Source organism: Panthera onca, chromosome B2 (genome assembly GCF_046562875.1).
Source record: "Panthera onca isolate mPanOnc1 chromosome B2, mPanOnc1 haplotype 2, whole genome shotgun sequence".
In the NCBI taxonomy this organism is placed as follows: domain Eukaryota; kingdom Metazoa; phylum Chordata; class Mammalia; order Carnivora; family Felidae; genus Panthera; species Panthera onca.
The window spans coordinates 106705092-106727258 of NC_138343.1; the positions used below are offsets into that span (position 1 = coordinate 106705092).

At 37.2% G+C, this 22167-nt stretch overlaps 1 protein-coding gene across 6 annotated transcripts in view; it reads right to left on the reverse strand.

Annotated features, from left to right (window-relative positions):
- MCM9 (minichromosome maintenance 9 homologous recombination repair factor) overlaps nucleotides 1-22167 on the reverse strand; it is a 111762-nt gene that overhangs the window by 85536 nt on the left and 4059 nt on the right. For 4 of the 6 annotated variants that reach the window (XR_009605238.2, XM_060616515.3, XM_078447254.2 and 1 more), the window contains 5 exons: nucleotides 13320-13636; nucleotides 11787-11868; nucleotides 6789-6989; nucleotides 3012-3137; nucleotides 1453-1572 (listed from right to left, as the gene is read on the reverse strand). Coding sequence is in view for 5 of the 6 variants with exons in the window: in XM_060616515.3 (XP_060472498.1) it covers nucleotides 1453-1572; nucleotides 3012-3137; nucleotides 6789-6989; nucleotides 11787-11868; nucleotides 13320-13636 (846 nt within the window). In the remaining variant the exon portion in view is untranslated. The remainder of the gene's footprint in view (nucleotides 1-1452; nucleotides 1573-3011; nucleotides 3138-6788; nucleotides 6990-11786; nucleotides 11869-13319; nucleotides 13637-22167) is intronic. The other 2 variants (XM_060616514.3, XM_060616516.3) reach the window with 2 other exon arrangements.

Genomic DNA, 22167 nt, shown 5'->3' on the forward strand with positions numbered 1-22167 from the left:
TCTAAAATTCATATTCCCTATACCTGTCTCTTCTGTCATATTTGGATTATGATCTTTACATTTAAAAAAAGAGGGAGGGGTGCCTGGGTGGCTCAGTCGGTCAAGCGGCTGACTTAGGCTCAGTTCGTGATCTCGTGGGTTCCTGAGTTCGAGCCCCGCTTCGGGCTCTGTGCTGACAGCTCAGAGCCTGGAGCCTGCTTCGGATTCTGTGTCTCCCTGTCTCTCTGCCCCTCCCCCTTTCACTTGTGTGCTCTCTCTCTCCCTCTCAAAAATAAACAAATGTTAAAAATAATAACAGAGGGAAAAGTGCTAGTGTAGTGTGAATCAGCAGCCATTCACTTGAAAACTGTCCAAATATTCTGAAATTACTAGTAGCCTAGCAGATAGCTTGGACTCATTTCTTGGTACTCTATACAATTAACTTAGGAAACATTCCACATAATTACTTGGCAAACACTTTTATTTGTTTGTTATTGATATCATTTTATACAGGATTCTAGAACACCGGGTCATAGGAAGTTTTAAATGCACATAAAGTGTTCTTTATATATTCTTGCTTACTACCCTTTCCAGTATGCTGCACCTTGTTTATGCCTCTCAATTTACAGATCCCTTCTCATCAATGCTTAATGTACTAATCAGTTATATTTCAAAATCTGAGAGCCCCTTAGAATGGGGCTCTCATTATGTAGGACCATTAAAACAGCTTTTGCTGCTTTATGATAAGTTTTATAGTATAATTTCTCCTAAGAAATTTCAGCACAGACCATGGACATTAGGCTTCCCTTAACAGGTAGCAAATAATATTGTAAAATGTGTGAAACCAAGAGCCTATAACAGAAGGACAGGAAAGCTATTTCCTAAATCAAAACAGTATAAAATACAAAATGGCATCAAAACATTTTAAAAAATTTTTCCTAAAGTTACTTTATAATCAAATCTTGACATTCTATCTGAAAAAACTTTTGTATGTACTTGTTGAAGAATCATTATAACATGAGTGAAGCTCCATGTTGTAATGATGAAAGTATGCTTTCCACATATTAAGACAAATTTCCTACCTAAGAATTTTCAGTAGGAGCTACTGTTGCCCATGAGCTCTAAGAGCACAAAAATGCCTCAAGCTCTATGCCACTGATCTACTTTTGTAAAGTGAGATTTCTCCCATTTATCTCAACGTTGTGTTTTTTTTCCCCCCAAATAGGATCTTTCAAAACTCAGATGCAAAAAGATACATGGGATGAATTTTAGGAAAATAACTTTAAGTGAAGGTGGAGCTTTTAAAATATCTTCTCAGAGCTACAAAAGTACTGCTACATATTTCCATTTTGGGCAGTAACTCAAGAATTAGCTTGAAATTTATCCTACTTAAGGTACTTTTTCATAAGAAAAAACCCACTGTGTTAGCATCTGTAATAAGGTTAAACTAATTGAAATTGTCAAGTAAAATACCTGCACTAGTAGATCCAATCCCTGTTGTGAGCACAGATCTCGGTGTAATCTTTGCTGCATACTTGAGGAATTGAGATTTCCCTGTGCCAGGATCCCCAACCAATAAAAGATGAGATTCACCTAGAAAAAAGTTAATAAAGTTTTAAATTTCTATGAAAGGACCCATGAATAAGTATAATTAATCAAAAGGAAAATGGCCCACTTGGAATGCCATCGTGATTTGTATTTTATGTTTTTGCTGTATACTTAAGGTCATTTAAGGAAGGATTTAACTAGATATCCTTAAAAATTAGGTTAACTATCATAAAATAACAATCTTTAAGTGATTTCTGAATGTGACATTTAATATCTAAATTAATAGACTTTGTGCTATTTCCAGATGTTTAGGCGTATGTTTGACATTTAAGACATTTTTGGCTTCTAAAGCTGCTGATTTTATTTAATCTATTTTTAAATAACAAACTACTCGATTAAATCTTTCCATACAAGCCATACAGGTATTTTATTCCATTTTTATTTAAGTATTTTTAAGTGTTCAAGACTTTATAAGTGCTTTATAAGTATCACTTATGATTACAACAGTTAAGTGAAGATGTTTTCCTTTAATGAAAATTTTAATAACTTAATATCTCAAAGTACTTATTTTCAAATGTAACATAAATGAATATGTGACTACCCTGTGGTATGTACTGTCTCAGTGATCAAAAAAATTTATTCAGAAATATTCAAGTGTTTCCTAAATATATTAATAGGAAACTCCCTATTTAAGCTCCACATTTAGCAGAGTGCCTTGCAAATAGTAGGTGATCAAAACAAAGAATACATACACACGTTATTATACTATCCTATATTGTACCATGTGGTTTTAGAATTCTTATTAATGGCCTTATATATGAACAATGTCCTTTTAGTCTTTGGTTATTATGACTCTCATGTGGCCTATGTGAGGGCCATAATACACCTACTCTATGCCAGATTCAGGTCAGTTAAATGTGTTAGCTGCAAAAGAACTTTTTGCCATTTGAACATAATTATATACTTAGAGTAATCTTTGCTTGAACGTGTGACCTCCAGCAGCACCTCAGGGCAGACTGCACATTTGCTACCTACCGGCAGAAGGGGAACCAGCAGGCAGATGATTGTAAGCAGCAGTCTGAGAGAAACACACTGACAGTCACAGATGGAGAGACACTGACTTGGAGATATTAAAAAGCATTATTTCTAATCTTTTCCTCTTGAAGAAAGACTGGGGATCCAATGAAAACACAGTAATCAAAATGTAAAGATTTTATTTTGTGGCACCCTTATAGGTTAGAGCAAAAATATATATTCATCAAAAAAACTTAAAAGATTTCTTTTAGTCTTTGGAATTCTAGAAATTACCTTTTGATATACAGATACTGGCGACGAAGTATTAGATAGTCAGACAACTGACTGTCATTAGGGTTGAAAGATTATAGTTAGAAAATAAAGCTCAACAAGCAATTTTTATTCAAAGAAAAATTCTAGCTTCTCACCTTGTATGTATTAATATTTCTCCGTTTTAAGTAGGTACTAACCTCTGACCCGTGTTCCTGTAGCATCAGTCCTTTGAATCCCACCAGCCAGCACCATGGCCACAGCAAGCTTCACTAGATACATCCCAAAAACTTGAGGGCACAAGCTGGCCAATATTTCATTCCTTCCTAGGAAAGGCAGTAAGATCAGTATTACCAACAGTTTTCAAGAAGCCCCATCTGAAATTTCCCTTCCAACTTCCTATGAACATACTCTGCCATCTAAAATGATCCATGAGGACCATTTCCAAATGCCTAAAAGGAGTGAATAACTTTGACTTGGTTGTAAAATGCCTTCTTTTACTAATGCCATGATATGAAAAGTCTGCTTTTCATTCCTTTTTATTTTCATAGCTTAAGTTTCCATAAATTTGTCATACTTTGCAAGGGACAGAAAGGAATCTCCTTTACTCCCTTATTAAGCCAACATTATCCCTTTAAAATACGACTACACTTTCTGTGTAGTAATTTGAGTAAAACTACTCCACTGCCTAAATAAAATGAAGGTACTTGAACTCAAACAAGAAGTCAGATTGTAGGAGCCAGTAATCTTTAAATACAAGAAGTACCTGGGGCTCATGGAGCTTCTGCAGAGATGTAAGAGAAGTAAAATCAATCCACCCTAGAAGTCAATTCAGCATTTACTCTGAAAAGTTTGGTAAAGTCTGTTTTACCTAGAATAAGGATATCAGGGTATTTAAAAGATCATTATAAACTATAATTCTAGCAACTCAAGCCGGAAGTCTTGGATTCTCCTGATCATGTGCTTTAAATAAAAGAATATCACATTTGAGTTTCTGTTTTGAGAAATGTCAAAACACCAAATCTGAGAATCTGCCTATCCCACCTATAAGTAAAGTAGGTATGTTATTTGATGACTGGCATAATCAACCAGCAGGGGCTCTCAGAACCTATGACATCCTAACAAGCTTGTCCTCAGCTTGTCTTGTGTGGAATTCACTACCGTGATGGTACGCTGTATGTATACAGGCTGGAGCTAATATGTATGTTTCAGGATTTCCATGTTTGTACTCATGTTTCAGAGGTAGGTCTTCTGATGAGGAAAATAATTGTGTAAGTACTCCTTTAGCTGATTATTCCAGTTCCCGAAGCTTTTCTGCCAAAGCATGAAGGGAGAGGAAAGGGGCTTCCTCCACAATTTATGGCCCTATACACAAAGGCCGCTTTTTGTAACATATCAAAATTGATCCAGTGGCAATTAAGGTAGGGTGATATGACCTGGGATGGCAGGAATGGTGAAGAAAGAAAACCTTTTAGTAAAATGGGGATCAGAAAACAGAATTAGTAAATTCTGGAAGGGGGCTCATTAACTGCTAGAGGGAATTCCTCCCTTTCCTGAGGTAGAAAACCCAGAGAAAAAAGATGAAGGAAGGTTTGAGATCTAAGCAAACAAGACCTTACAGCATATAGGTAAATTCTGACCAGAATCTAGAGATTACACATACAAAGGAAGAAGGAATAGCCCCAACAGGTAGGTTTCGGAGCAGGCAAACTGACCTGGGAGACTCCTACACCAAAACCTAAAGTGCCACTTCTGAATAAATGTGGATTCGGTGATTGATGTGCTGATGCAAAACCTATCCCAGTGGTGAGGAGCACAGGCTCTGGGGTCAAATGTCTGGATTCACATCCCAGTGCTATTACTTACTACCCATCTGACCTGGGCAAGTTTCTTAACCTCTCTGCTTCTATTCCTTACCTGTAAAATGGAGATGATAATGGTATCTCATAGAAGTGTTGAGGATCAAAGGAATCAGCAAGTGTATAGCACACAGAGCAAACAACGCCTGACACACTTAACTGTTAAACTATTATATTACCTGTATTATTTGTGCTTATTTCTGATCTCAAGATTTCCTCACAATGTAGTTAACACAAAAGGTATACTATAAAGGCAGGTCTGAAGTACCAGAGAAAAATAAAGGGAAAGAACGATTCCCTTAAATTTGTTGCCTGAGGTTCCTTGAATCATGGCAATAGATGCTCCCATGGCTGAATCATGGAAGAAAATTGATTAGAGTGAATACTACCTGCAAACCTATCTCCCTCCCAAATTTCTGGTTCTAGACCATGTTAATAGTGTGTCTACAGCCAATTACCCCACTCTTGTGGTATGGCTCTCCATTACCCTGATGAAGAGAACCTCTTAGATCTAAGATAACGGAGTCACCTCAGCTTGGGCCCCAGAGACCCCAATCCCTATATCTTGGTTTCTACCCAGCATCTAAGCACCAGGCTCTGAGGATCCCTGAAGTTACTATAGACTAGAATAAAGCCTTCAGCTCCTCCTAGACCATACCCACAGTATGAGGTCTTAATGAAGCAGATCCACCTCCGAGGGAATCTTTGGCTTTAGACTAGCAAAATGAAGACACCCTCTGGATACACTTCCCTCTCTTCATGCCCTCAACTAGCACACATACACTTTGAAATGGTAAAATACAGTGTACTGGTACTTAGGAAACTAAGCAGAATCCATTCAGACTAAAAAAAAAAAATGTTGCCTCATTTTCTGTCTTCCGTTTCTCACAAGGTCATTATATTTACTTCTTCCTCTTATCTAGTAAATAAATTGTATATCCATAACTTTCTGGTTGAAATAGACTCTTTAATCACCAGCACAAATCACTTCTCATGGTCTGGTTATAGAGTGCTGTATGATGCCCTTCCTTCACTGTTACAGGAAGAGCTGAGCTGTGGCACTGCGATTAATAAGAAATGACTGTGGTCCAAGAAAGAGTTACGGATTTTTTAAGGACCTGATCCTAAGAAACCATTTCAAATTTTAAAAATTCATTTAAAAATACTTCTTATAGGGCTTGCTTCCTAAAGCCACAATGTGGAGAATTTAAGTTCTTTCTGTACAGATCCAGTAAAAGAATGATCAGGAGCCACTACATTACATGCTATATGCAGAAGCAAAAAAAAAAAATCATCCCACAAAACAAAAGCAAACTGCCTAAAGTTAGGCAAATAAGAATTCTATTTTGTGAAATGGTATCTGTCCAGTATGTGACTTAAGAATAAAGTAATCAATATGTATGAGATTTGAGGTGAAGTTTATTAGAAATAGTCTATCACTGGCTTCAGTTTATTTTTCTCAGAAGATGCCTCCAAGGAAGAATGCAAACAGACATTTGAAGGTTTAATTGGTGTTTTATACTTTTGGAATTTTTAAATAAAAAATACTCTATGAACCCAAAGGCTTGTGTGATGTTTTAGTCTATGTAATTATATTTTAAAGTCACAGTCATAAGTGTTTACAGTGATGACAAAGCTTATTTTTGCATCTTTCTATCTCTCATCATCTCTTTCTACTTAATGCATATTTAAAAATCTTCAGCTAAAATAGCATGAAGTTGTCTTAATTATCTAAGGTACATCAGAAAAGAAATAAGGCTTTATTAGGATGAGGGTTCATAATAAAGTGAGTTTTGCCTACTTAAGGAGGAACTGTGTATTTGGTGAAAAAGGGAGAAAACTGGCAGTATAAGAGATGTCTGAAAGAATAGAAACGGAAAATTTTTTGTAATTAACTCAGCCTTGATTTTCCAGGAAGATCTCTAAATAGAAAAGACTACACGAGAAAAGAGCTCAAAGGGAAATTATAGCTAGAAGTACTGACGAATGCTACTACCCTTTGAATTCACCCATTGAGTTATGCAGCATGTAAGGCTGCCTCCTGACCACAGACTTTATATTTAACTACTGAATGAAATGCCATTAATAATTATCAGCTTTATACCCTTAATCACAAACCTGCAAAGGGATCACTCTTATAGGATTCCCAAAAATCTTCAAATTCCTTTTGGACCTCCTCATCCATGATGATCCCTGTAGACTGCTCATTATTTACTTGGACATAATTGGCTTTCAGGACTATCTCCACTTCACAGCGTACATCTTGCTGGAAGGGCTTCCACCGTTGCATTACGACTCCATAAATAGTGAGGTCATCGCCTAGGAAAGAGCACCACATAGCAGCAAAGTCCAGTAGTACCACACTGCTTGCTGGGCACAGACTTGCATGACAACCAGAAATAAGAAATAAACCACTCTTGGGTTAACCACTCTCAGTTGGTTAAGTGTCCGACCAACTTTTGATTTTGGCTTAGGTCACGATCTCACAGTCCCGAGTTCTAGCACTGTATTGAGCCCCTGCTGAGCGTAAAGCCTGCTTAGGATGTTCTCTTTTCCCCCACTCTCTTTCAATATAAATAAAAATTTTTTAAAAAGAGAAAGAAATAAACCACTTTCCTACCAAGTTTAGAGTGGTAAACACTCGTCCAGAAAACAATTTGAAGCCAAAAGAACACCATAGATTTCGTACTTTTTTCTTTCTTTTCTTTTTTTCTTTTTTTTTTTACAGGCACTTGTATCTGCACAGCTAAAAGCTAAAGTGAGCATTTTTCTTTTTGTGAATCTGCTACACAATAATCACACCAAATTATTACCCTTCACTGGGAAAACAGTTTACTGGATGATTTATTCATCATTATATTGGGCAAAATGTTCATCTTCTCAGAATCCCTAACCATATAGTTCTCATTTAAAGAACAGGTGGGAACTGCAGCTAAAATGTGAAACTATCATCAATCTGGTGTCAGGAAAGGAGACAATCTTGTGATAACTGACACTAGCTTTAATTTCCTAGATACTAATTTTTACTTACCATATTAATTAGTATTTTACTTACTGACTTAAAAAAAGAACGAACTAAGAAATGAGGAAATTACTGTTACACTTCAAAGCCCTTTTCCCTAAACTATGAAAACACAAGATACAACCCTGCTTATTCTTTCTTGGTTGGTTCCTTCCCACCTGAGGAAACTCTCCCATTCCTGGTGAGAAGAATATTAAACTTTTACAGATATTCCTAACAGGCCTTGGGTAGTTTATAGGCACATTCTCCAAACACTGACATCTGGATTATTACATACAATTCAATGCATCAATTAACAGGTATACATGAATGAATGGTTGGAATTCAGTATTCTGGTACTGCAGAAAAGGGGACCAGAAGAATAGAAGATAATCCTAGTCCTCAAAATCTTGTTGAATATAAGATGTTGGACATACCCCAAACCAATCTGGTGGTATTTATAACTTGCTCAACAAATAGTGTCTCTGAACTAACTGGCAAGTCTTCATATCTAAGCCTGTGTCAAATATACGGTATTTGCTCATGCAAAATGCCTTTTACTCTCTAAATTTCAATGTGTAATCTGCAGAGCTTTTGATTTTCTGAAGAAAAATGTTCTGTAAATGCTAAATGCATGGAACTGGTAGCAGCAATTACAGAATAGAGAGCATATTTCTAGCCAAAGGCAACTTCATAATAAATGGTGAAAACACGTTTTCAAGAGCCTTCCTAAACCACAGCTTGGATGTTTTTCAAACCCAGTCAAAAAACGATCATTTACTATACTGTCTGCCCTCAATTTTTAGATGAAAATGACTGGGGCAACTTTGTACGAGCACTTGGAACAGTCCTTTACTGTGGTCATTTTAATAGATTATGCTTAGGTTGTTTCTAAATTAGTCAAACAAGGAACTTAACTTTTAGATACCGCACCCGTAAGTAACCTGATTTCACTAAGCAGTGACAATGTGGAAAATGTGGAATACTGAAGAACGGCCAAGAGCACTGATTTTACCCAATTTGGATTCAAATCCCAGCTCCACCACTCACTGGCTACGTCCTTGGGCAAATTACCTAACTTTGCTGAGCCTATATTTTGACCTAGAAAAATGGGAATAGTTACATTTAAATCTCAGAACAACAGTGAAAATTTAGATAACGTTTATAAATTACTTCATACAATATCTAGAATACAGGAAGTGCTCAACTGGCAAATATTAGCTATTATTATACGAAACCTTGTTATTATACTTAAGTTTTCCCACAATAAAAATTACAAACAGTGTTATTGTCAGGAGGCTCAAGCTCTTACTTTCTATAATCCCAGCTCTTTGTACCACTCTGTCTTCTGCAGCTTATTTCCCACTGCAGCCACCCCCAACCAGACCCATGTCTGACCTCCCACTGCACTGGCAGTTCTCAGGACACAAACTCCAACTTTATTACTCTGCATGTGTCAATCTGAGGTTCCCAACCAGACTGTAAATTCCTCAAGGGCAAGGATTATGCCATATATCTTTTCATTCCCACAGAGATTTGTAGCTATGGATAAATGAAAAAAGAGCTGCTGACAGACTGCTTCCATCCATTACTGTTAGTGACATGTGAAAGAAAAATAGCTTCAGGTTTTTTCAGGGCAGAAAGAATTCAGTTTAGATGAACTGCATGAAAACATCTTATTTTTTTTTTAAAGAGGGTTTTTAAAGTATTTATTTATTTATTTTGGGATGGGGCGTGGAGAGAGAGGGAGAGAGAATATCCCAAACAGTCTCCTCTGCATTGTAGGTATGGAGCCTGACACGGGACTTAAACTCACAAACTGTGAGATCATGACCTGAGCCGAAATCAAGAGTCAGACACTTAACCGACTGGGCCACCCAGGTGCCCCAATAAAGAATTATTCTTGACTCTAGATACTGAACTCTTCTATTTCCATAGTGTTTGCCTTATAATTTTAATGAAACGGCAGTTCAGTAAATATTTTATACATGAAGCATCTGGAGATATCTAGGGTTAAAGAAAAAGAGAAATGGTGGAATTTGCAGAAACGAAGCACTTTTGATCTGTCTGGTAGGGGAGAACAAGGATGTGGAATAAGAGGTCAGATATACTTGTTTCTGTCCAGGGGATACACTTGTGTTATATGTTTTCTATTGAGATTAAGGGTGAGTAAGATTAAGGTATGAGTGAGAACAGGAAATACTTAAAACAGGGAATGTTGAGGTGAATCAAGAAACAATTTTTGACACCAGGCTAAGGTTTACCAACCATTTCCATTTTTTGGCCCACTTTCAATGTAACTTAAATGTCAAATAGCAAGTGGAAATCGCTAGGCAAACAGTAAAAGCAACAGTTTTTAAGTTATTTGGAATAAGAAGAGGAAAGAGAAAGAATAATCTTGTGCCGTTCTCACAGGCAAAAGTCTGGTCAAGGCCTAGGAATGTGTGTAGGGAGCAGAGCTGCTGACTTTTAGGGAGACAGGTTGCCACCTGCCTTTTCTAGGGCTGGAAGGAGAAGCCTCAGAGAAGCTGACTAGGACAACCTTTTTTTGAGATTGAAAGTCTGTAAGTCCAAAAGACTTTTAAACTGTATACTAGAGTTTTTAGTGCCTGTCAGTTCTGGGAAGAAGAGACAGTGAGGGAATAGGATAGATAAGGATACTGGTGCCAAAATACGGAAAACGTCAGTTACTTCGGTTAGAGAAAAAGGTTTTGATTAAAACTGTTAGATTATACATTTGAATGCAGTCTGCTTCTGAGATCTCTACCTTTAGCTGACAGGGCCATGTAAATTTTACAGCCCTAGCCCCTACTAACAGCTGAAAACAATCCCCTTTATTCTCCTTCTTTCTTTTTGCATTACATATGTAGAATAATACATTTGTTTAAAAAAACATATCAAATTTTATTAAGAACATCTCATGATACTTAAATGTGGTTACTACAGAAAATAATATTTACTCTCGAGCAATACTGACTTACAAAACCTCCTAACATCTTAATTTTTCCAATAAAACTCTTCCCTACCATTTTTTTTTGTAAATACAGTCATTTTAAATTTTAATGTAGAACACTTCCATTCTACACATGTGGGCCAATATTAATCCTTGCCCTCCCACTAATACTTTTAAGTTTGATTCTTCCCAGGCTCCCCATTGAGCAGAATAAGAGGGGCAAGATGATTTCAGATGGGGCAAAAAAGAGCTTAGGAGCTGTCTGGTTAGCCTCAAGATCAAAATATAACCAAGAATGACATCACAACAACCCCTGTGAAGTCCTCCAATTTCCAGAATAGCTCTGAGGTTGTCTTTGATTTGCCTGGAACACTTCAGATCATCCAGATCAATGGCCATCATGAGGCCTAAGTCACTAACAGATGTTGTACACCCTCTGCTTGACTGTCGCTGAGAAAAGAAACCATCGTCTGATAAAATCTACCTTCCTGGAGCTTCAGACTACTCAAACTCAATATTAATCTCCTCTAACTATAATTCTATTTCTGTATGACAGCTTTCCAATTAACGAAAAGTGAGCTGTCATGTCCTTCCTAAGGCTTCCTCATGCTAAACACCCACAGTTCTTTCAGCATGGTTTCAAATTCCTTCTCAATTTGGGCAAGTGGCCAACGGAAACACCGAGAACCCTCAGAGGACAAAATCAATGTGACTCCTACTGTGGTGTCACCAGCACAGAGGAGAGAGGAACAATCACCTCCTTTCTTCTAGATACCAGTAAGAGTACAGTAGTATCTGACAGAGTCATACTGTCTGATCCACTAAAGCCACTACAATTTGCTACTGTTAAGCAAGGATGTGCTGAAGAGACTCCTGGACGAAAAGTCAGTGGATCTGGGTTCATGTTCTAGTTCTGCCACTTAACTCTCCATGTGACCTTGGGCAAGTCAGATTCTTCATTTATAAAACAGTGGCTGGACTGGACTAAGCTATAGCTTCTTTCCTGCTGTGTATCACCTCCCACCTCCATGCCAGTTTCTGTTCTCAAGGTGAGCAATTAAGCCTCCACACTGAACTTCACAGTGTTCAGGTGAAAATAAAAAATGGCTTTTTCCTAGTCAGTATTTTAGGACCTCTTATAAAAGCCAGCAAAAATTCTTACCAGATTTACAACTGTCTACTAGGTCATCTTCCAGGATAACCTTCATAGATCGTGGAATACTTCCAACAGATAGCCTTTGAACCTAGCAAGGAAAAGGAGACACATACTAAGTATGCTTAAATACATGCTAAGTATTCAGAAGCCTAGCAGTTCTTGAATTACTGTTTCTATTTCCCTGGTATTATCATATAATTTAATTGTGATGGGGATTTATAAAGTTTTCTTGAAAATTGTACCTACTATCTGTTTATAAACTCACTAGAGTAAAATAAAAACACCAATATGGAAAATATCTCCAAATATAATCTACCTTGTGAATGCTCAAAATAAATACATGCTCCACCTATTAAACATAATACCAAAGTTATTTACCTACAAAAGACATGCAGTTCTTTCCTGACCTTTAGTCCTAAGACCTGGGCAAATCACTGTTCCTCTGATCATTCCTTAGTGACAGAACCCTGGTTTTATTTCACATGGATATGTACCCAGTAAAAAGACTATTTCCTAGGCTCCCCTGCACATGGAATATGGTCATATGGCTAAGCTCTGGCCAATGAAATGAGTGGGCATGCCTTAGACTTCAAAGAGGACTACTTGAATGGAGACTTGGCTCGTGCTTTTGCCCGTCCCTCCCTTTTCCTGCTGTCTGACTAGTATACAGTGGTGAAAGAGTTGTAACTACCATCTTAGATTATAGAGAACCCTAATAGAGGTCACATGTTAAGAATGGTATATAGAAAGACAGGAGTTTGAATCCTTGACACTGAATATACCTTTGTGTTTCAGCGGCAAGGAAAACCTGGCACACTGTCCCATATTAAAGAGTGTCTATGTATATATACCTCATTTGACACAGCAAATAAAATTGGGCCTAAACCTCAAATCCTGAATACTCCAATGTTTAACAACCACTTAAAACCATTTAATTTTTCTCCTATCCCTTAAATACAACTAGTTTGAACTTCTTAAATATTCCCTTAATTTTAATATAATTATTAATTATGTTAAATATACTACCACCTGCGACACATAAAATCAACAGATGACCGAGTAAACCACAAAGCTGAGTGATAAAGGGAAGGCAGCATAATGACCAGAGTCCTACAGTGTTAGAAGGCTACTGCCTTTTTTAGTTAGGTTCAGAATTTATTAACACACAAATCTGTTTCCAAGCCTTGAATTACCTCGAGGTTTACCTACAACATCGTTTTACCCTTTAAAAAACTTATGTTTTCACCATTAATCAACAGGCAGCTTAAAAGCTACAAAATGCCAAAGAAAATTCCTAGGCAGAAAGGGCCATTCTCATGTTTGGGTGCCATATGCCAATGCTCTCTATACAGAGATGATTACTGCATGGTCTCTAAAGACTATATCCTGGTACATGTGCAACCATACTGTGTGATGACACAAATCTCATTTGTAATCCTTCATGTGTTCCCCACTCTTGGTAATTTGACCACTGCTGGAAAAAAAAAAAAAAAAACCTTCTTCAAAGTTGTGATTTCTCTCATTTCTTTGATCATTTACCTGTTCTTGAATTTTGATTTCCTGATAATCTCTACACCTGGTTGGAGATGAAGATAAGCCTGAGAGGCAAGTGAATTTTGAAGAATCACAGCTTTCCAAGCTGGGACAGGAGGACGGCCGGCAGAAGGTATAGTACAGCTCAAAGTCAGCCTTGACCACAAATACATGCTTGCATTTGTTACACATGTAATCCCGCTCAAACTCCAGGATCTTCACCACACTTGTTCGAATCACTGTCCCAGTGACAGATAAAAAGTGTCCCACATCCTTGGTTTTAGGGATGTGCTCCCTCACCAGCTCAGGACAAACGGGCAACCCTGATGGAGAAAAACAACAAAAAAACCACATCAACTTATGTCTTGGGATTTGACTCTATGGAATATATTCCTCTCATATTTCCTGGAGTAGAAGGTATAACTTCAGAAAAAAAATTTTGAGTTTTACTTCAGAAAAAAATCAGATCAATTCAATTAAGAAAACAGAAAAAGATCATTTTAAATAACAATGATCAGTGGACTCTTTTTAAAAGTACATATCCAGATGACATAATAACCAGGATTTTAAAAAAAGGATCGATTCTCATAAGAGGGCTACCTCAGTAGAATCTAAATACATTATGTAATTATAACCTCATTCAGTAAAGAATATACTACCACCTGTGACACATAAAATCAATAGATGACCGAGTAAACCACAAAGCTGAGTGATAAGGGGAAGGCAGCATAATGACCAGAGTCCTACAGTGTTAGAAGGGTACTGCCTTTTTTAGTTAGGTTCAGAATTTATTAATACACAAATCTGTTTCCAAGCCTTGAATTACCTCAAGGTTTACCTACAGCATCGGTTTATCCTTTAAAAAACTTGTGTTTTTCACCATTAATCAACAGGCAGCTTAAAAGATTCAAAATGCCAAGGAAAATTCTTAGGCAGAAAGGCCCATTCTATGTTTGGCTGCCATACATCACTGGAGTAGAGAGGTGCTAGCTGTGATGGTCAAAGGCTGCCTTCTAACAGACTGCCTTCTAACAGGTTTACCAAGGTAGCATTTGTTACAGTGGTTCATGCCCAATGGTCCACTGGTTCATGCCCAATGGTCTTCAGAATTCAGCAGCTCTGAAATCTGGAAAATGTGCACACTGAAGATGGATCTATAGGATTTGTCAAGTCATGAGAAATAACCGTAATAGCTATGATTATACTTTAGGTTTCTATGGTCAGCACACTTTCTCCCTGTTGACAGATCTACTCTGAAAGCCAATTGATGATAATAATGAGGTAGTTTGGGAAGTATGAAATTAACAACAACAACAAAAAAGGCAATGAGTTATATGAACTGTATGTACGCTTAAAGCACCAGGTTACATTAATCTGGTGTTACAGGTTACAACTCTATAGACTTAAATTTTCTCTGCTGCTGGCTGAGACTCTATGTATACTGTATATTATATAAACAAGGCAGGTACTGCCAACATTTGCCACTATAACTCCTTTTTCTGTCCAAGGCTGACCCCAGAGCTGACAAGTGTGCTATTCTATGGGCAGGAATAGACAAGAGAAGTTGGAGCTGGATCAAAGTAGATATTTTATCCATTAAAAAAAATATGCATGCTATTTCTCATTGTTGATTTCAGGCATCTGTTAATTCAGCTGTGTATAGCTAAATGTCGAGCTACCAAGAACATACGGATATTTCTAGTTACAACCAGGTAAAAGCCATACCAACAACCAAAGCTTCTCATTTAAAACAGGTCTTGTTCTCATGTCTACATTGCTTATATTTTGGAAGTACCATGTCCTTTTTTAGTTTATACCCTAATGTTAAGAAAGAAATGACTACGTGGAGATTTCCCTTATTTGGCCTTAACTGGAATGAATGTATATTATGGCAACCCTTAACACTGCTTTACAGATTCTCAGTTACTTTTGTTTTGCTCCCCACATGAATACTTTTTTCAAAACTGAGATAAAGATAAAGATAAGAATAAAACTCACATTTACTCTTTTAAAGTATATAATTCAGTGGTTATTAGCATATTCACAAAGTTGTACAACCATCACCACTATCTAATTCTAGAATATTTTTATCACTTCAAAAAGAAAGCCTGTACCCATTAGCAATCACTCCCCATTCCCTTACCCCTAGCCTCTGTCAACCACTAAGCTGCTGTCTCTATGGTAAATCTACTCTGGATATTCCATATAAATGGAATCATAAATAAGTGGCCTTTTGCGTGTCACTTCTTTTACTTAAGCATAGTATTTCCAAGACTCATTTATGTTGTAACATGTATCTGTACTTCATTACCTTTTATGGCTAAATATTCCATTGTATGGCTATACCACATTTTGTTTATCCATTCATCAAATGATAAACAATTTGGGTTGTTTACACTTTCAGGCTATTATAATACTGCTACAAACATTAATGTGCAAGTTTCTGTTTATCTGTTTTCAATTTTCTTGGGCATATACCTAGGAGTGGAATTGCTGGGTCATATGGTTAAATATATTTTTTGAAATAATGTTATTTTTGTGTTTGCAAAAAGTCACTAGTGTTCTCTAAGTATACAGAGGACAGGAAAATAGTACTATTCAAGTGGGAAATAGGATTATTAATCCAATTTCCTTCATGAAGTGTAAAAAAAATCTACCAACAATTATGAGCAAGGTAAAAAGAATAGAAAAAATGGATTAAGAAAACTCATTTTAATAACTCCTTAGATTTTTTTAGTATCCATTCTCTCTTCCATGGCCCCTAAAAGATATCATTTTGCATCCTATTTCTATTCATTCTAGTTCTGCTTCAGATGCAAACTGATTGCTCAGTATAAGTTATATTATCAATATATTAAAACTATCAATATATTTAATATCAATATATTAAAACTCTAGGAGAGATACAGAAGGAAAACTAAGATCACAAGAACTAGTTATGGGAAGTGTTGTATCACTCTGATTTCTTTCATAACTGCAGAATACCGAGGAAAACTATAGACTGCCCAGTATAATTTATCAGACTCCTTGGATATTTCATATGCTAACGTCACATGTAGCTGATGAAGTCTTACATTGTTATTTAGATAGATATTTGCTATTTCTGGCTTACAAACAAATTTTGGTCTGAAAACAAAAGTAAATGTAATTTTATTATAGTTTTCTCCTAGAAAGCAATCTTTAATTTGACAGTATCTTACTGTAAATAGCACCTTAGAATAGAAGAATAAAACACCATACCCTCCATTGCTTCTACAGTAATCCAGGAAAGAAATAAAGAATGCCTAAGTCCAAATCTCCTCTTCTTATAACCTTTCCATGGCTGCCCACAGATCTAAGAATAAGGAACCAAGTCTGGACTGGACTACAAGGCTTTCCTCTCATACCAAGCCCTCTAAGCACTCAAACATTCACATATAGTGTCCCCTTTGCCTCAACACTCTCCTCCCAACTCTGATCCTCAAAAGAGTCCACACTAAGAAGCAACATAGAAGTTGAGAAAACAGATTCTGGAATCAGACTACGTGGGTTTAAGTCACAGCTCTATTACCTACTAGCTGTGTGATCTTGGCCCAAATTATATAACCTTTCAGATTTCCCTTCTGTAAAATGGCAATAACAACAAAACCTACCTCAAAGGGTCATAAGACTAACGTAATTCATATATGTGACGTTTCTTAGGACAGTACCTTGCATATAGCAAACACTATTTATTATTTATTTTTGAGAGACAGAGTGTGAGCAGGGGAGGGGCATAGAGAGAGGGAGACACAGAATCCAAAGCAGGCTCTAGGCTCTGAGCTGTCAGCACAGAGCCCTACAGGGGGCTCAAACCCACAAACTGTGAGATCATGACCTGAGCCAAAGTTGGATGCTTAATCCACTGAGTTACTCAGGTGCCCCGAGCAAACACTATTCAAATGTTAGTTCTTATACGTGATATTTTCATTTTTCCTCCTTAAAAGATCAGCTTAAATATCCTTTTCTAAATAAAATCTTTCCTTAACCCACCTCAGGTTGAATTTTCTTTTTTATGAGCTTTAACACACTGTTCCTCTCTTTCATTCCACTTATTGCAATTTAAATAATTATTATGCTTCCACACTTGAATATAAATCGCACAGGAACAGGACAGAGGTAGATTTTATTCACCATGCTTTCTAAATAGTAAATGTTCAAAATATACTTGAAAGAAAGATGAATGGCAAGACTAGGAAGTAGGGGGTAGATAGGAGAGATATTAAGGATACTATGTTGACTTTGAGATATGTAGAGATAAGGGATCAGGAAGAAGGTGAAATGTAGAGTGACTCCCAGTTCTCTGGTTCCCTTAACAGGGAATTCTGCAAGGCACACAGTAAATATCTACAACAGTAGATCTACAAACAAATATCTACAAACAGTAAGTATCTACTGAAAGAATAAATAAGGAAATACCATTTTCACTTGGAGTGGGACACAGAGTAGAGAAAAATCCCAAGTACACTTTTTGATACACTGAGTTAGCAAGAAAATATCTAGTGTGAAACCTCTGATAAGCATGGTGATATCTGGATACAGAGCTTGAGAGACAGATTTTGGCTAAAATTGAGAAAAAAATGTAGAGGTGGTATTTGTTTCCACGTATGCGGCAGCTGAAGCTCAGGTCCAGAAACAGGGGCCACCCTATGAGAGTGCAGGATCCAGGAGAATACGGCCACATCTGAACCTAGCACATACAGTTCAGGTAAAGGAAGGGGCTCCAAAGAGGAAGGAGAGAAGCCACAGCCAGAGAGAAAGGAAAGGGCAAGAGGGTGCTGCCAAGTGGGGCCAAGGCTGGAATTTCATAAGGTGGGAGGAGTCAACTGTATCAAACCCAGCAGGGAAATAAAGGAAGAGAAATACTGAAAAGTGACCCTCAGTTTGACCATGAGACTGTCACTAGCAAGGCTGGTGAGGGTGGCTCCTGTGTGGTGGAAGTAAAAGTAAAGAAAGTAAAAGGATGAACGGAAGAAGGAATGTATTCTGTCAGAACATTTACTTGTGAAAAGGAAGAGTGCATGGAGAATGAAGGGGGACACAGAGTTGAAAGACGAGTCTTTCTCCTTCTACAAAATGAGCAAAACCCGAGAGAGAAAATTCAGATATAACTGCCAAAAAGGATTCACCATCATCCCTCTCACCCCCTACCACACTCCACAGATTCCATGCTCCCCGGGGGGGTTTGGCCTGACCGGGTGACTGACTTCATAGCACATGGTTTACCCACCTCCCTACCTTGGGTTCCTTTAACCCAAGGGAACTTACACTGACAATATCCTAACTGACCTCATGTAAATCAAGGTTCCGGATTAGGAGACATGGCTGGACTTCAGGAAAGCTCTAAAATTCTTGAAATTCAGGCAAAATGTTATGTATATACACATACCTGCACCTGCTGGAGAGGGTCCATATCTTTCTCAACATTTAACCCTGAAGAACTGACTTAAATCCTCCATCCCATAATTCTACTGACTTGCATACGATTCCCTCTAAGAACAGAAGGAACTTACACTGTGGCAACAGTCACTAAATTTCCCTCCCCTCCTCTAATTTAACAGTAATGCCCTAACCTCTAGCATGTCCTACTCAGGCCCCTGGTCCTACATCACATTCAAGAAGATCTCTTCCAAATGCTGTAACAACATGACAGTGACATTCATAATCACTTACTGACTGTACCACTCATTTAGGGTCTTAATCTCCTATTGCTCTGCGTTGTTTCTTAACCATTCTATATGTGGAGGGGACAGTCACCTCTTGAGATCCTTTTCACACCCCTGTGCCCAACCCAGTGCTTTAATAAGCACTTTTCAATAAGGAGAAAATTAGTGAATAGAAGAGAAGGGGGAACGGGCTTTCCCTCTCTCTCTCTTGCCTCACCTTTACCATATATGGCCTCAAATCTCCCAGTCCAGAACAAAATGCTTGAATTTTGTGGTGCATACAGGGGCTTCTTACCTCTGTACCTTTCCTTAGGCACTTTACTTGGTCTGGCAAACTCTCCCCAGTTCACTCAGCCATGAAGACTGCATTCACATTTTCCCTTCCACAAGAAAATTTCCCTAAGTCCAGGCTAACACATGCACACTCACACAAATGGAATATGTAAGCAAAATGGTCAAATGAATGCACCATTGTATAAACAATGCCTTTCATGTCTAGAGAAATCTTCCGTCAGGAAGAGTAAAAAGGAAGAATCCAGAGACACCTTCCATTCCTTGTAAATGATAACCCAGGCCTCATGATAAGTCTACACAAACTGGTTTTATTTCAGTCAGCATAAGGAGATGTACTGGAGAGATATTACACAGGGAATATTAGAGGGAAGCAGGGTTCACTTCTAAGCATCCCGCATATGCCAACCCAACCTTTTCTGTATTCCTCTACAAGTGTAGCCAGGATGAGTGAATTTCCTACAGCTATGTCTAACACAATTACAACATCTCTGAAGAAAAAACTATGTAAAGATTACAACAAAATTTTCTAAGAAAATTAGCTTTCAATTACCTTCTATACTTTTACAATACCGGGCAATATGTAATCTTTAATGTTCTTACATTGGAAACAAAAGAGCAGTTTACATTTACTGAATCATGTATATGGTGCCTGTTTGCTTTTTTTTTTAGAAATTCTGAGCAAATTTGTTCAAAATATGGCAGATTAAATGCTTATTTTGTATAGTAAAGTAACTATTATTTTAAGAAAAAGATAATAAAGGTGAGTATATTTCATCTTCAGATTCTTTTCATTACAGATTATTATGATTTTTAAATAAACTTATAAAGGCAATATGATGTTAAGCCAAACTGACCATACACAATCAAAATCTTAGTGCTAAAAAGGTGCTAAGAGATGGTGTTTGGACAGAAATGACAATTTATTTTCATCTTCCTGTCTTACTATATATGTTACCAAGTAACTATACATGTTAGGTATAACATATGTATCTGTATGTGTTACTAAGTAACACAAAAACCTTTACCATTCTCTGACGAATTCAGTGAGAAAGAACAAAAAGAAATTTTGGAAATAGACAGCGATAGGTTCCTCTCTGTGCAAGAGAGAAGTCCATATCAATTACTTCAGGTCCCTGGTTTTCAGCCTGCAGTTCCCCAAACAATAGCATCAGCAACACCTGGGATCTGTTAGAAACGTAAATTCTTGAGCCCCAGGCCAGACCTCCTCAATTAGAAACTCTGTGGGTGGGGCCTAGCAATCAGTGCTTTAACAAGCCCTACAGTTGATTCCGATTGCCATTAATGTTTGGGAACCACTACTTTAAATAACACATGAATGCTATTTTTTCCTTCTCATTTACTTTGATGCTATCTTTGTATTACAAGACCTTTCATCAAAACCACTGGAAATAGCAAGTAAACTGTAGGCTAATAAAAATCCCAGAAGATAAAGAGCAATGCATATCCTGGAAAAACAAACTGGAAAATGTCTTAGGTTCCTAAGGAGTCTGAACCACAGAGGCAACCTATGTTTTCATAATCAAATGCCTTGCCTGGAGTCCAAGATGAAGCTGCAATATACTTAAAACCACTCTATTTCCATCCCTGGTTCATTCTGCTTGGGACACCTCTATCCCTGCCTTACCTTCTCCTCTTGAAATCTCCAGTGAATTTCTGAGAATTCTCTGAGAATTCACTCCCTGTTCTATGAAGAAATATATCTTGCACACACCTTAAATGAGGCATGCATCACATAACATAATAGCTGCCATTAAAACTCCTTTACAATTATGTTTAATATGTACTTAGGCATGTATCTTTGAGCATACAGACACCATTTGGTAAATATTTGACTATACAGCTATCTCCTCTACAGCCTTGAACTCCTTTAGATGAGGGGCTATACCATAGTATTACGGTTTCCCAAGAGACTAGCAAATGCCTACACATGATACGTTTGTAGAAGGAATGCTACCATGGTAGTAACATAATTTGCAATTTACTTTTTCAGAGAACTAGAAAAAAAAAAAAACAACAACAGGCTAATTTATCAGAAACCAATAGGGTCACCCACCTAGGCAGACAAAATTTTGGTATTTAAACTGAGCATGGAAAAACATCTGAATGTAAGGACAGCCTAAAACCATTCCTAAATATATTTCAGTAACATTAAAGCCTCTTCTAACAATCTTTTCACAACATTATTATAAGGAAACATTTGTTCTTGAACCTACCAAGAGATTATCTAGTGTGCTGATGCATAAAGATGTATAATATTCATAATTTTATTCTAGATAAAATACTATTTTTTTCAATTAAATCAAATGCATGCTCCTTGGGGGAATCTTATTTTCTCCAAAGATTTCTACCATACTGACTCATCTCTTTCGAATCACAGCAAGCATTTTTGTTGATTATAAATCCCCACCTTTCTGAAATGTACTAAAAAACTACTTATTTTTAAACAAATGGTACGTGTGTTCTCCAACTTAATCACAGACTACAGTGATTCAAAGATACAGCTTTGCCACCAGGGGCTGATTCTTAAAAATTAAGATACTTAATCTGTCATTCATTCAACAAAAGTTGAGTGCCTAATGGGTGGCCAGTATAGTGCTAAACTTGATATATAAAAATAATAAATTTCCTAAAATAGTTTTGAAGATCACTAGATAGAATCTGCTACTTTTCTAATTCTTTGTATTATCAATTCTTTTGTTAGTCACATAAGCTCGTAAGGCTGCTCTGAATTATAATTTTATACACACATATCCACATGTATATATGTGCACACTACCATACTGTTGTCTCCACACATTCTCTTTCCCCTTGATTGGAATGGCTAGTACCCCAGCCTTCTAATATCCAGTATAAAA